The 14873-nt window shown below is 56.8% G+C and overlaps 1 protein-coding gene across 3 annotated transcripts; it reads left to right on the forward strand.

Annotated features, from left to right (window-relative positions):
* Positions 1-409: 409 nt before the first annotated feature.
* SLC9A5 (solute carrier family 9 member A5) lies at positions 410-14447 on the forward strand. Of its 3 annotated transcripts, none has more exons than XM_086847903.1 (16): positions 410-611; positions 5542-5844; positions 6505-6668; positions 6955-7033; positions 7729-7906; positions 8037-8257; positions 8439-8641; positions 9168-9257; positions 9383-9453; positions 10122-10251; positions 10412-10500; positions 10645-10771; positions 10901-11071; positions 11643-11712; positions 11863-11994; positions 12308-14447. In XM_086847903.1, exons 1-16 carry the CDS (start codon positions 479-481, stop codon positions 12460-12462), a joined length of 2316 nt encoding a protein of 771 aa, XP_086704029.1. In that variant the 5' UTR covers positions 410-478; the 3' UTR covers positions 12463-14447. The 3 variants fall into 3 exon arrangements, with proteins under 3 accessions (XP_086704029.1, XP_086704028.1, XP_023790386.1); XM_086847902.1 differs by having other exon boundaries at positions 12372-14447; XM_023934618.2 differs by lacking the exon at positions 410-611 and having other exon boundaries at positions 6955-7029; positions 12372-14447.
* Positions 14448-14873: the final 426 nt, after the last annotated feature.

Genomic DNA, 14873 nt, shown 5'->3' on the forward strand with positions numbered 1-14873 from the left:
CTCAGGCATCACCTGGGGCAGGGGGGGATGGTTTCAGCTGGGAAGGGGTTGGCTGGGAGGGGGATTGAGTGTGGAGGAAGATTGGGAATTTGGTGGGTGCGTGAGGACTAAGCCAGGGTGGGGAGATTCAGACAAAGCAGAGGCACGGGGGGAGGGCATGAGGGACTAGGGTGATGCAGGTAGCACCGGGACACTGCAGAGAGGACTGAGACGGGGACAGGGGACTAGCAGGGGGCTCCGGGAGGCTGGGACAGAGGGGAGGATGCCAGGGGCGAGCAGGGTGGTGCTGGGGTCCGGGGCAGGTGCTAAGGCCTGGGGCAGCACCGGGCTCCGGGGCGGGCCGGTGCCGCTCGGGGCGGGGCCCGTGGCGTGGGGCTCGGGGGCCGTCCCGGCGCATCCCCACGTGCGCGTGACGCGGGCGGGGGCCGGCACCGGCACCGGGACCGCGGCGGAGCGGAGCGGCGGGAGCGGCGGGGCCATGCAGCCCCCGGCGGCCTCCCCCGGCCCCGCCGCCCCGGCGGGAGCCGAGCTGCTGCGGTGGCAGTGGCGGGAGGTGCAGGCGCCCTGCCTGGTGGCCGCCTGGATCCTGGTAGCCAGCCTGGCCAAGATCGGTGAGTGTCCCCGTGTCCCCACCCGCCCCGGTGCCCCGGGAGAGGCCGTGCCCACCCCCGGACAGGCAGGGGGGATGCGGCATCCCCGGCGGACGCGGGGGCACCCGGGACGAGGGGTGTCACCGCACGCCGGGACACGGGTCATGGGGACAAATCCGGCTGGTCACCACCCTCAGCTGGGTTGTGGAGGTCGGGGAACATCCCACATCCTCCGTGCCCTGCCGTGGGATGGTGTGCGGCGACGGGCTGAAGGTATCACCCAAAGGAAAAGGTGGGGGTCCGGGCTGGCTTTTCCTGCAAGGGATGGATGGATGGATGGATGGATGGATAGATGGGTGGGCACAGAGGATGGAGATAGTTCATGAGAACAGAAGCCCCGAGGGATGTCCCGTGTTCCCAAAGGCTGGCACAGCACCTGCCGTTGGCAGGTCTGGAAGCCATTGTTCCCGCACAGCCCCGGGAAAGGCTCGGTGGTGCCGGTGCCAGGCTGGATGTGCCCCCAGCAGGTGCCTGCAGTCTCCTCCGGTGGGTCACTCCGGATTGGGTTGGCCTTGGACTCTTGTGCTCCCCGGCACAGGACCACGCAGCCGGGGGAGGCTCTGCTGTGAGAGGCTGCGTGGGAAGGCACAATGAGGATGTGTGTGAGCTGCGCAGGGCTGGGCTCCCCACCAGCATCCGGGGTGCTGGGGAGGGGACACCCGTGTGTGGGTGCTGAGCAGGGGTACCCACAGGGCTGGCCCCTACAGTGCCCCTGCCTGCTGTGCTGGGGATGAGATCGTGACCTTGAGCCAGGTTTTCTCCTCAGGGACCCCACTGTGGGCACAGCCCCCCATGGTGGGGGCACAGACAACCTCTTAGTTTCAAGTTGGATCAAGAAATGTGGGTTCAGAGTTAGGCAGGGGAACCTCTGATCAGCCAGGGATGTGCAGCAGCACTCATTACACAGGGGATAGCTACAGCTGTGACCACCAGCTGGCCTCTTCCTGTCCCAAGCATCATTGTGGATCTTCCGGTCCTCTCCTTCCTCGCTTTCTCGCAAGAGAGACCTAAAACCTCGCGAGGAATGAATTAAAAGGTATCGTGAGTTTAAAAATACAACACTGCTGTAGCTGTGCCACCTCCAGCTGCCGAGTGTGTCCCTCCTACCTGCAGAAGATCAGAGAGAAAATTCCGTTCCCTGGCAGTTTTCTTCTCTCCAACCTCTCCCCGGAGCTGTTCTCTGTGCAGGTTTCCATTGACATGCTCCCTTCAGCCACCCTGGATTTTGTGCAGGGGATGCAAGGGAGCCTGAGTTGGGATCATTCCCAAATCCCCAGATTTGCCACAGGCCTGAGGCTGTGGCCAGTCTCCTCTGTCTGTGAGACACAGCCCTGATGGCTGATAGCTTCAAGCTGCTGGTAGTGTATCCCGTGGGTCCAATGGATTCGCAGAGCCTGGAGCCAACAGCGACACCCAGACCTGGAGGCACTGCTGCAGGCAGCACCCTGCCATGGGTGCCAGAGATGGCACGTGCAGTCCCCAGGGTGCACAGGAGTCCACAGAGGAGATGAACCAGGGGTGGAGGATTTTGGGGAGCGGAGAGGGCAGAGCCAGCTGTGGCAGCCGTGGACGCTGGGCGTAGGCTGGCGCAGAGGACCCGTTGTGGTGGTGGCGCTGGGCTGCCAGCTCACAGCCCTATGACTGCAGGGGAGGAAGCGGCCCCATGCCCGGGTGATGGGGAAATGACACTGTGGGCTCTGTTCTCAGAGGCAGTCACGATGCTGGGGTGACCCAAGCCAGCAAACAGCTGGGGCAGGGAAAAACTGGCTTGGGTGTTGCCTTCCTGCACAGCGAGGCATCATCCGGGCTTTGCTGCCTTTTCCATCCACAGTCAGAGCACAGGGTGTGGGGAACACAGAGCTGATAAGCATTGCCCCAAACACTCTCCTTACATGTAGCTGCCCCACGGGCAGGAGTCTGCTAGCAGACAGATGGTTTTTTATGCAGCAGCACTGTCATGGGTTGTAACCATCTCTCCTTGCACCATCACCTCTGTCTCCAGCTGCTCATGTCTTGGTTTAGGTGTTCTGCCATTTCCCAAGCCCTGGAGGCAGGTTTTGGCCCCGAGTTATCTCAGTGGCAAATCCTTTATTAAGGATGCCTGAGTATGGATTATGTCTCTGAAGTTAATTCACATGTGGCTAAGTTACTGTTGCTGTGGGAACCTTTAGTGCTGAAATCCTTGACTAGTGTGTATAAAATTAGACCTCGTTCAGTCTGTCCCCACTGGCTGCTCCTTGTGACACAGGGGAGCTCATGTGCTGCCATTTCCTGGGAAGGGTGGCAGCTTTCCCCATCAGCCAGGACATTTTTGAAGCGTGATCTTTCCCATTGATGCTTCTCCTTTATTTGACCAAGTTTCTGGCTTGGTGAAAACAATCATAGAACCATAGAATGGTTTGAGTTGGAAGGGAATTTAGAGATTATCTTTTTCTAACTACCCTTCCATGGCCAGAGACACCTTCCACTAAACCAGGTTGCTCAAATCCAACCTGGCCTTGAACACTTCCATGATGGATGGCAGCCAGGACCCATGTCCCCACAACATCCCCGCGCGCTCTCCTGGGTCCCTCCAGCCAGCCAGGACATAGCTCCACAGCATGGGGAATGCAGATGGGTTGCCGAAGCAGAGAGCAGGGATTTTGGCAATGTTCCTGAGAATGCAGAAAGGGGCTGGACGCCTCGTTCCCTTCTTGAAAACTTCAGAGCTTTGTTCCCGTGGGTGGGAAGCGGCTTCACAGCCTGCTGCAGGCGCTGAGTGAGCACCATTCGTCCACGGGTGAAGGCAGCTTATGTGGGGTGAACAGGGCCCTGCAGTGACTTGTGCAGTCATTTTGCAGGAATTTGACCTGGATGAAGCCCAGCCAGGTTTTCCTCAGGCTGTGGGTCTGCTTGGAGGGCTGTAGTGTCCATATCACCACGGTCTCCAGGGCTGTATTGCAGCCCATAGCAGTGAGCAGAGGTGGCTGGGGCTGAGGGGGGTGCCCCAGGCTCTGTGGCTGGGGTGTTCAGCGGCAGGGCTATGGCACAGGCTTGGCCTGGGTGCTCTTTCTTATTGAGGTGCTTGGTGATGGAGCTGCAGATCACGCTGCCCCTGTGCTCACTGCTCTGCCCCTGCTGGCTGCAGCAGTGCTCCTGCTGTATTGTGGCAGGGAGCCAGTGCTGGGGCATGGATGGGGCTTACTGTGCCAAGTTGAAACCTCTTGAGGTCGTCAACTAAAGGAAAAGCAGCCCTTAGCCTGCACATTGAGTGATGGGCTCAACGATGTTGTCTCTGGTTGTGAACCAGATCTTTGTCATTGAATTATCTCCTCTAATTCAGAGCTCAGCCATGGTAAAGGAAAGAAAATCACCTAAGGGGTGCTGGGAAGGAGAAAGGAAGAGCATCAGGAAGCCACAGCCTCAGTTCTCTGGCTGTCCACATCTCAGGGACACTGGGATCTGTCCCAGGATAGAGCAGGACCGGGACAGGTTCGGAGGAAAATGACAAGGGCATAGAGACATGGAAACCTACTGATGAAATACTGCCTGTTCCTGGGCTCCTCTCCAGGTCTACACCACTGGAGACCCGGAGTTCCTGGGCTAGGCATTATGGTCTGTCCATAATTCCAGAGGAGGGAAGCAGCTGCGTGACCCAGAGTTGGTGCACAACCATAGCACAACTTTCCTTCTGGAGAGGTAGCCTGGCACAAGCAGTGGGCACCTTTAGTCCAGCTAAAGGGCTTTAGGGACTGGGTTTTGGGGTTGGCAGCTGGGCTGGGCTTGCAGCCAAGTGATGGCTCAGAGCCTACCCTGATGTCCCTTGTACCTGCTGGGTGCACAAGGACAGAGGTGGCTCTCGTAGTGCCTAGAGGAGCCCACTCCCCAGGATATTTCTTCATCTGATGGTTGTCATGCGACAGATGCTGGATGTCACAAGTGATGGCAGAACTCTGTGATGGGGGGACAAAATCACTGTGACCTCAATAGCCTTTCCCCAAGCAATGCCCTTTTGGAGGGGCAGCAAAAATAAAGCACCTTATGCTAGTGAGGAGAAAGCCCCAGGGATGGGGGGCTTGCCTTCCTGGAAGCTGGACTGATTTAGGATTACACAGGACACCCTGATGTGGGGCACAAGGGTACCTGGAGGAACAAATCCCCTGTGCTGGCTGGCGTGGCATCCTGCTGGCTTGTGCCTGAGCACAGGCTCACTGCCACATTACTGATGGATGAATACCAGGGCATCCTCTGCTTGCTTTAGAAAATACATCCTGTTCCACGGCAGCTTAAGATTTGGCCCAAACCTTGCATGGAATAAACTGATTATTCCAAGCATCTCTAAATCTGCAGCTCCCAAGTGCCTGTGTTTTTGCATGCAGGTAGGTTAGCTGGTGCTGAGGGAGGTTGTGCTCAGGCATGGCTTGTGCTGCAGTGGTTTGCATGCTGCTCTGGCTGCTTGCTCAGATGGATGCAAACAAGGTCACCCTGTCACCAGGGCTGAGCATCCTCGTCTCCGAGTGGGGTAACACGTCCCAGTGTACCAGGATTTCTTCACTTGAACAGCAGCCAGCAGTGCTCGTGACACTGTGAACGTGCTCACTGCCTGTTTTAAACCTTTAAGTGCAGATATCAGAAGCCAAGAAAAGTAAAATGCCTGGCTGATTGGCTTATTAGACAGTAGCTGAGACGGAGAGGGAAATCCTAAAGAGTCAGGGACCTGAAATCCTGACCTGGGAGGTAGCTGGAAGGTCTTTTGTGCACATGTGGCCATGAAGCAGCCTTTCCATAGGTGCTCCCTTGTTCTCCTCCCATCCATCATACATCACCTAACACTTCTGTGAAGCCTGTGGATTTGGGATACTCTGTCTATGTGCCTGTTTGGCTGATGCTCTCATACTTCTTTTTCTTCTAGTTTTCCACCTGTCAAGGAAGGTGACATCTGTCGTCCCGGAGAGCTGCCTTCTCATCCTGCTGGGGCTGGGCCTGGGAGGGATCGTACTGGCTGTGGCAAAGAAAGCTGAGTACCAGCTGGAGCCAAACATGTTCTTCCTCTTCCTTCTGCCCCCCATTGTCCTGGACTCGGGGTACTTCATGCCCAGCCGGCTGTTCTTTGACAACATCGGTGCCATCCTCACCTACGCAGTGGTGGGCACGCTCTGGAACTCCTTCGCCACTGGCACCGCGCTCTGGGGACTGCACCGGGCCGGGCTCATGGGTAGGTGTGCAGGGCTGCCCAGCTTCAACCACATCCCCAAAAAATAGGTTGGAGGTGCAGAGCACCCCCAATTTCATAGCCCACTGCCTCTCCCTGCTGTGGATTCCTAGGAATTGCAGCACGAGCAGGGTCCTGACATCCTGGGAATGGTGCTCTGGCAGGACGGTCAAGCGTGCAGGACAGACGGGCCCTGCTTGGCACTGGGCTGACTCATGTCTTTGCTATTTTTGTCTGCTGACCTTGGCTAGCGTTGCTGGCTCGCTGCCATGTTCCCTGTCCTTGGCTGGAGCCACTGGCCCTGGCTGGCCTGGGCTGTGTTTTGAGCTCTCTTGAGCCCTGAGGAGCCACTTGATGCCTGGACCTGAGGTGGGGCTGCTGAGCCACCTTTGATGGTACCTGCTGGAGGAGCAGTGATGCACCTGGGTGCCAACAGGGACATCCCTCATGCTTCTCTCATGTTGCAACAAGAATGCACTGAGTCCCACTTTTCCAGGGGCATCCTGGAGGTCTGGGAACACTTTTGGGCTTCTCCTACTGCACTGCCAGCTGAGGTGCTGCAGCCAAGTCACTGGATCAGATGAGGGATAGGCTTATTTCCACCTGGTGAGAGGGGCTCTGGGGTGGCTGGTTTGCCTGACCTTGGTCCTTCTGTCCTAACAGATCCAGGTGTTGAAGCTGGGCTGATGGATTTCCTGCTCTTTGGCAGCCTGATTTCAGCTGTGGACCCTGTGGCAGTCCTGGCTGTCTTCGAAGAGGTCCATGTTAATGAGACCCTCTTCATCATTGTGTTTGGCGAGTCTCTCCTGAATGATGCTGTCACCGTGGTGAGTTGCAGCTTGTGGGACTCTAATGTTGAGCCCAACATGGTCCAAGGTGCTGGAATTCCCCAGGATGGGCAGAGGATGCAGGTGACATCCTTGAGCTGGGGGCAGACCCATGCCATACTCTCTTGGCCTTTCCTGTCTCCTGGCCCTGGTAGACTTTGCCTGCTGAAATGATCTGTTGCTGGACAGGTCTGGGGTGGAAAATGCCTCTTCCACAGGATCCTTCCTGCCCCTCTCAAGGCAGGGCAATGCCCTGCATTTCTCAAGGGGTTTGCCTTGCCTGCAGGTGCTATACAAGGTCTTCAACTCTTTTGTGGAGCTGGGCCCAGCGCACATCCACGCCACAGACTACGTGAAGGGGGTAGGTGAGTAATTGCCATTCCAGCCCCTCCACCTCTTCCTCTCTTTTGGAAGTGGAGGGGGGCAAGCACAGGAGCCATTGTCCTGTGGGGTGGGCACTGAGCACCACAGCTCTGTCATCTCCATGTGTCACATGTCAGCCATCAGCACAAAACTGCAGAATTGTTTGGGCTGGAAGGGACCTTAAAGGCCATCTTGTTCCAGGCCCCCCTGCCATGAGCAGGGACACCTTCCACTAGACCAGCTTGCTCAGAGCCCCACCCAGCCTGGCCATGAACACTTCCAGGGAGGGGACAGCCAGTCTGTGCCAGGGCCTCACCACCCTCAAAGGGAAGAATTTCTTCCTAATACCCGATCTAACCCTGCCCTCTGTCAGTTTGAAGCCATTCCCCCTTGTCCTGTCACTCCACATCCCTCTCCAAGTCCCTCTCCCGCTCTTCTGGAGTATCCTTTAGCTACTGGGGAGGTCACCCCAGAATTTTCTCCAGGCTGAACAATCCTTACTCTATCAGCTGGTTCCCACAGCAGAGGTGCTCCAGGGAATGCTTTGGGATCATCTGAAGCTTTGTGCTCCATGAGATGCTTTGGAGGGGACCTGGGTGGAAACATGGCTCTTGGCCAGCCCAGCACAGCATGGCTGTGGGGCACAGGAGCTGGGCCCACTTGCTTATGGTTCATATGAGACTTCTCCTCCCATCAGCCTCCTTCTTCCTGGTGAGCCTGGGGGGCACAGCCGTGGGGCTGCTCTTCGCCTTCCTGCTGGCCCTGATCACGCGGTTCACCAAGCGCGTGCGCATCATCGAGCCGCTCTTCGTCTTCCTCCTGGCCTACGTCGCGTACCTTGCTGCCGAGATGGTCTCGCTTTCCGCCATCCTGGCGTGAGTACTGCGGTGTCCCCCAGGGGAAGCCAGGAGATTGAGGTTGCAGTGCTGAGCAGCAAGAGGCAGTGAGTAGACCCACTCCTCATCCCGCTGTAGGTCCATGCCAGCTCCTTCTGCCCCTCTGCAGAGTCACCTTCTGTGGGATCTGCTGCAAGAAGTATGTGGAAGCCAACATCTCCCAGAAATCCCGTACCACAGTCAAGTACACCATGAAGACACTGGCCAGCAGCTCAGAGACCATCATCTTCATGTTTCTGGGCATCTCGGCTGTGGACACCTCCAAGTGGACATGGGACACGGCACTGGTGCTGGGCACCCTGTTCTTTATCCTGCTCTTCAGAGCCGTGGGTCAGTCTGTCCTGCTATGTGTGTGGCTGGTAGCATACAGCCCTATTCATGCCAAAAAGGGATATTGCCCAGGAAAGCTTGGGGCACAAGGCCAGACATGGATCCTGGCTGGGATTTTGTGCTGTCTCCTGGATCAGGCAGGGTTCTCCCAGCATTCCAGGCTCTCCTTCTTCTTCCCCAGGTGTTGTTCTCCAGACATACGTGCTCAACCGCTTCCGCCTCATCCCCCTGGACAGGATCGACCAGGTGGTCATGTCATATGGTGGCCTCCGTGGTGCCGTGGCCTTCGCCCTGGTCATCCTGCTGGACAGGGAAAAGGTGAAAGCCAAGGACTACTTCGTGGCAACGACCATCGTGGTGGTGTTCTTTACTGTCATTGTACAGGTGAGGATGGGCACTGTGCCCTCCTCCCGTGGTGCTTTCTTGCCCTGGAACTGGCCTGGGGACATGTGCTTTGGGAAGGTATCTTTTTTCAAGTGACCTTTGGTCCTCGGTGCTTTCTAGCACACCATCCATCAGCAGGTGTGCAGGACTGCTGTGGCGACTGTTGCGATGGTGGGGCCGTGGCCCACATTCTTTTCCTGCTGGTATTTTGTTCTGGGACTGGCTCCAGGAGCTCCAGGAGTGCATGCCTGTCCAGGCTGCCCTCTTTACAAAGCTGCTGATGGGCCCCAGCTCTGGGCTTCAGTGCCCTGGGAAGGGAAGCCACGGGAAGCCACGGGATGAATATAAGTCTAGGGAAATGATGGCTGGGGGTGTACACCATGGCACAGGGGTCGGGTTGGTAGGGGCATGCATGGCTGACACAGCCACTGTCCCCAGTCACTTCATGCTGCTTCTGCTCCCTATGCCCCAGCCATGCACCCTCTCGCCCTCCCAGTCTTTCCCTTGCCTTCTCCTGCCATTCTAGGGCCTCACCATCAAACCCCTGGTGACGTGGCTGAAGGTGAAGCGCAGTGACCACCACAAACCCACACTGAACGAGGAGCTGCATGAGCACGTAGGTGATAGCGCCAGAGGCTGCTGGGCTCCCTCACACGTGGGGCTGGGCAAGGGCCATGTATCACCTTGGCACCTGGGGCACCCACAGCCTTGCCACCACTCACCCTCTTCCCCTCACTCAAGGCCTTTGACCACATCCTGGCAGCGGTGGAGGACATCGTGGGGCACCACGGCTACCACTACTGGCGGGACAAGTGAGTGTCTCGGACTGGATCCTCTGCTGACTGTTAGTGAATGGGAGACACATGCCAGCCACAGGGACATGCTGGGGTTCTCACAGGAGGACACCCCTGCTGTGGGCAGGGCAGCAGGACCAGGAAGCCTCTATGTCTGCCCATCAGTCTGCATAGTACCATCTGGCTGCTATTGTGCAGCAGACCAGGATCACAAAAGCATCACAGAGAGAGGTTAGGCAGGTATGGCTGGGGATGCTGTGGAGCTGGCATTACTTGCCAAGGTCAGAACTTGGGGTGTCCATGTTGGCAATGGCTTTCTGCCTCCTCATGGATGGAACTGATCTGGGCACTGAGGAAGGAACAGCCCTGTTCCTGCCTGGGCAGTGTTTATCTGCAGCACAGGGACAGGAAAAGGATGCAAAAAGCCTGTTTCCTGCAGGGGAAGTGCTCCAGCAGGGTGGCCCCAGTTCTACTCCCACTGCCTCCCACAGACCCGCTGGTGTCTGGCTTCCTCTTGGGCAGGCTGAAGGGTCACCATGTCCCTCCCTGGCAGTGTGTCCCTGTGCACAGCCAGGTCCTGCATGCCCAGCCTCCCTTCACCATACTTGGGATGCTCAGCCTTGTCTGGGTAGATATCCCTGGCCATGGTAGCCTGTGGAAGCTAAACTGTCTTCATCTCATGGCAGGTGGGAGCAGTTTGACAAGAAATACCTGAGCCAGCTCCTGATGCGGAAATCTGCCTACAGGCTGCGGGATGAGATCTGGGATGTTTACTACAAGCTGAACATCCGTGATGCTATCAGCTTTGTTGATCAGGTACAGGCAGGAGTGGTGTCCAGGTGGCAGGATGGTCCTGGCAGCAGAGGTTCCCTTCATGTATGGCCACATGTTCACCCTCTGGCCAGGCAATGGGGACCTGCCCATCCCAGCTGGGTCCTTGCTGTCCTGATGCCAGCCTTGTCCTCCCACCTCCTAGGGTGGCCACGTGCTCTCAGCTGCCAAGCTGGCGCTGCCCTCCATGCCCAGCCGCACGTCCATGTCAGAGTCATCAGTCACAAACCTCCTGTGAGTACAACCATCCCTCTGAGCTCCTGAACAGGCCTCGTTAGACCTCACAGCTGCCCTCGTCCCTGGGGGTGGTTTGCACCAGGGCTGGCAGGGGGCTGGCACAAGGTGGGCAGGGAGCCCAGCCCGTCCATCTCCCTGCAGGAGGGAGAGCGGGAGCGGCGCATGCCTGGACCTGCAGGTGATCGACACGGTGCGGAGCCGCCGGGACAAGGAGGATGCTGCCATGCACCACGTGCTGCGGGGGAGCCTCTACAAGCCCCGCCGGCGGGTGAGCACTCCCGGGCCACGGCGTGCGGCTGACCCCAAGGGGAGCAGCACCCACAAGAGGAGCAGGGGTGGACAGTGCTCTGTGGGGCCAGCTGCTCACCCTGTGTCTCTTTGCCTCTCCCTCGGCCAGTACAAGGCCAGCTACAGCCGTCACTTCATCTCTCCAGATAAACAAGAGCGCCAAGATAAAGAAATCTTCCGGCAGAACATGAAGAGGCGTCTGGAGACCTTCAAGTCCACAAAGCACAATGTCTGCTCCTCCAAGAGCAAGGCCAGGCTGAAGGAAAAAGGCAGGAAAAAGGCAAGTCCTCCCCAAGCTCCTGTTCTTTTCCTAGCTCTGAGATTTGGCCACCCCAGGATGCAGTAAGAGAGGTCCTTTTTGGGGCGTAAGTGAGGTGCTGCAGGGCATCAACAGCTCCAGAGCCAGAGGGGAAAGCATCTCATTTCTTCTCAGTCCTGTTGATGCCTCATGTGAGCATTCAGGTGTTGTGTGTCCATGTGTCCCCAGCATGCCATCAGTGCTGTGGGGTGGCTCTTCACTGAGCAAAGCCCTGGAAGAGCCACAGGTTTGTTTTGCAAGAACACTCAGCATAAAACAACCTCAATGTTGGTGCAGATCCAGGCTCAGAATTGTGGCACTGCACCTCAAATTGAGCCTTAGGTATCTTCTTTTGTTTGGAGGTTTTTGAAGCCATTGCAGCTGAGCAGTTCATTGTGGGGCTATGAAGATGCAAAGCCTAAGGACTAGAAACCATCTGCCATGTAACCAGGGTGGGAATCTGCATGCCCAATGTTGGCTGGCTCGCAGAATCCCCTATTGGGTTTAGGGCTTTGCACAGGGCAGGTCCCAGCCAGTTCCTCTTCTTTCACAGAAGAACATATCTCTGACCAAAGAGGCACCCAACGGGAAGACGCACAGAAATGTCCCCTGGCAGGATGCAGGTAAGGCCAGTGGCAGGTGAGGATGGCAGGTCCTGGCAAGGGGACCTGGTGGTGTGGGATAGGAGCTGTGCCTGCCCACTGCCAGCTCGGTGGGATGACATCACCCAGGGTTGTGCTAGCACCAAACCGACCCCCTCCATCTGCCTGCAGCTCCTGTCCTGGTGATGGTCAGCTCAGAGGAGGAGGAGAGCGATAGCTCAGAGACGGAGAAAGAGGACGATGAGGGGATTGTGTTTGTTGCGCGAGCCACTGATGAGGTCCTGCAGGGAAAGACAACTCCTGGTAGGCACCAATGCTTCATGCTGGGGCAGCTGCCATTGGGTAGCTTGTCCTTCCTCTGCCTGTGGAGCAAAACTGCCTTGGCCTAGGCAAAACCAAAGTCAACAGAGCATGAATGGGAGAATCACTGTCCTCTGGAGGCATGACAGAGCCTCCCTGTGTCCTGCATCCCTGGGCCAGCACACGGTGTGGTTCTTGGGGTTTTCTTGCATAGGGCAAGGAGTTGGACTCCATAATCCTTGTGGGTCCCTTCGAACTCAGGATATTCTAGGATTCTATGGCCATTTGGTAGTGGTTGGTTCTGCAATGTTTGCAGGGTCCAAGGAGAGACTGAGAGCTGTGCAAGCTCCCTCTCACTGTCCCTCCATCTGCATCTCCAGGCAGCCTGGATGTCTGCCCCAGCCCTTGCATCATCCCTCCATCGCCCACCTTGGCAGAGAAGGAGCTGCCATGGAAAGGAGACCAGGCTGATCTGGCTGTTTATGTCTCCTCGGAGACCACCAAAATTGTGCCAGTGGATATGCAGAAGGCATGGAACCAAAGCATCTCCTCCCTGGAGAGCATCGCTTCCCCCCCAGGCATTGAGAGCGGACCTCAGCACAGGAGATTTGCCTGCCCTGTGCTGGAGGAGCAACCCCAGTCTGCAAGCCAGGCGATGCCAGAGCAGAGCTCCTGCTTCCAGTTCCCCAGCCATGTCTCCAAGAGCGGCCGGTCACAGAGTGACAGCAGCCCGGACGGTCCTGAGCAGCAGGAGCTGCAGCCTTTGATGGCCACAGAGGAGCAGGGCAGGATGCCACCCACTGCAGAGCCCAGGTGGCTGATGTTCAACAGAGCAAGCCACCTCTGAGGCACCCTGTGGATTGGGAAGGGGCTGAGAGCTGCAGACAGGCTGTGACCTGCTGACTGCTCTGTCTTGCACTGCAAAGCTTGTGTGTGTCTCCATAAACTCCAGGAGTGGCAGGGGAACCCAGTACTCCTCCTGGAGCTGTACTCCAGGGTGTGCTTTGCCCATGCACCTACTGATGCAAACCTGGTCAATAACTGGTCTTTGTGCTGCAACAGCAGGTACCAGCCCCTGTCTGCCCAGGGAGGCACAGATCCCAAACCTCATTCTTTCTCTCTGGTCCCTACACATCTCTGCAGCTGGGAGGTTAGAGATATTTCTCCCAGGGCTGGAATCCCAAACAGACTTGATCCTGTCATGGCTGTGCTGCCCTGAGGTGGTGGCTGCTCACAGGTGTAAGAGTATGAGCTGATCTCCAGCCTGGCTGTGAGTAGGAGACCTCTTGGAAAAGGGCTGAGAGCAGGAGTGGTTCACAAGAGTCCATCCACACCCAGTGACTGAGCCGTTGACTTCAAGGTGTCCACAGTGCTCACAGCACGCTTGGAGCTCAGCCAGGAGCTCAGAGATAGGCTCCTTGCCACGACAGCCCTGTGTTCCCTGGGTTATGGAGGCACCACAGAGGCAAGGCCATGACTTTCTCAGGACTGGGAGCAGCGCTCCTGGGGTTTGGCTCCACCAGGAGCTGGACTAGTGAACCTGTACACACAGGGACTCCTCTAACAGCCAACCTGCTGTGCCAGTCTCACGCCTGTCACCTGGATGTGTTCCCAACAGCTGCAGTGTTCAGCTTTCTGGATTTACTGGGAGGCAGCTGCCTTGCACAGCATCCTTGGTCCCTTCTCCTCACGTCCCAGGCCCTCCAATTGCCTGGGGTGCATCAGCTGGGAGGACTGGTCATGGTGCAAGGAGTGGAGCAGGTATCAGGTACATCAGGAGCAGGGGTGATGGGTGTGAGCAGCGTGCATCTTCAAACGTCTGTCCCCAACACCTGCATCCCAGCCACCCCTGTGCCCTCCTCAGAGGGTGGTGAGAGCTGGTGGCCCACACGATGAATTGCTTCTGGTGTGACCCCAGGGGCCAAGAATTTCTCCCCAAGAAGTGTTTAGCCACAAAAGAGCACAATGGCTGGGCACTGGCAGAGCCAGGAGGGTTGTGGGTTGCTCCTCTTTGGAAAAAATGGGAACTTGGACTGTTAATGCTCCAAGCAGATAAAAGCCTGCCTTTTCCAGCTCTGTGGGTTTGCTGAGACAGCAGGTGCCAAGGGGACACTTGGATGCACTGAATGTGCCCAGTGTGGAGCAGGTGAGCTGGTGGGACCCCCAGCCCTGCCAGCAGGGCTCAGGAGAGACCCTTCAGCTCTGTACCTGTTCCACCAGATGAGCATGAGGTTTTTAAAAGGTTTTTATATAGTTTTGCATTTCTGGTATGACTTACTCTAGTTTTGATTTCTGATATTGGGCCATACTAAATCTCTAGTTGGGTCAGTGTTTTCTGTAGCCATGGGCACTACAAATGACTCAAGACTTAATATATTATTTGCAATGATATTGTTATAATGTGAAAATATATGCACAGTATTTTGTAATGTTCAATAAACTGGAGTTGGAGCAGATGTTGTGGTCTGGACTGTCTGTTGTCTGGGTACCTCTGCCCATCCTGGTTTGGCTCTCCTTTGCAGGTATCATGTCCCTGTGCCTCTCTGTTCTTCTCCACCCAAGGCCCCAACCCCCCTCTCTTGATGTGCCTAGCTGGATTTCCTGGTTTCCATAAAGTTTGTGGAAAATGTGAAATTCTTTCCAAAGAGATGCTTGCCTGCAGCCATCATTAGGCTCTGCTAGGGAGCAGCCAGTGAGAGACCAGGCCCTTCTGCCCAGAGCTGTGGCTGCACAGCCACCAGCATGCTGGGAGCCCACATCTTCCCATGTCCTCTCTCCTTGCCAAAAATATGTTTTAAAGGGGTCACAGGAGCCTTGCATTGGTGTATGCTGGTTTTGTTCTTCCCTTGATCTTCTGGTCACTGTTTTTCCTGAAGGAAAGT

This window comes from Cyanistes caeruleus, chromosome 12 (assembly GCF_971803275.1).
Source record: "Cyanistes caeruleus chromosome 12, bCyaCae1.hap1.1, whole genome shotgun sequence".
In the NCBI taxonomy this organism is placed as follows: Eukaryota; Metazoa; Chordata; class Aves; order Passeriformes; family Paridae; genus Cyanistes; species Cyanistes caeruleus.

What these genes read in the sequence shown, in the direction of transcription:
- SLC9A5 (XM_086847902.1), top strand. Translation starts at nt 479, where the DNA reads ATGCAGCCCCCGGCGGCCTCCCCCGGCCCCGCCGCCCCGGCGGGAGCC. An exon ending in TCGCTTTCCGCCATCCTGGC is followed by an intron (nt 7,907 to 8,036) that starts GTGAGTACTGCG and finishes GCCCCTCTGCAG; the next exon opens with AGTCACCTTCTGTGGGATCT. An exon ending in AGGAAAAAGGCAGGAAAAAG is followed by an intron (nt 11,072 to 11,642) that starts GCAAGTCCTCCC and finishes CTTCTTTCACAG; the next exon opens with AAGAACATATCTCTGACCAA.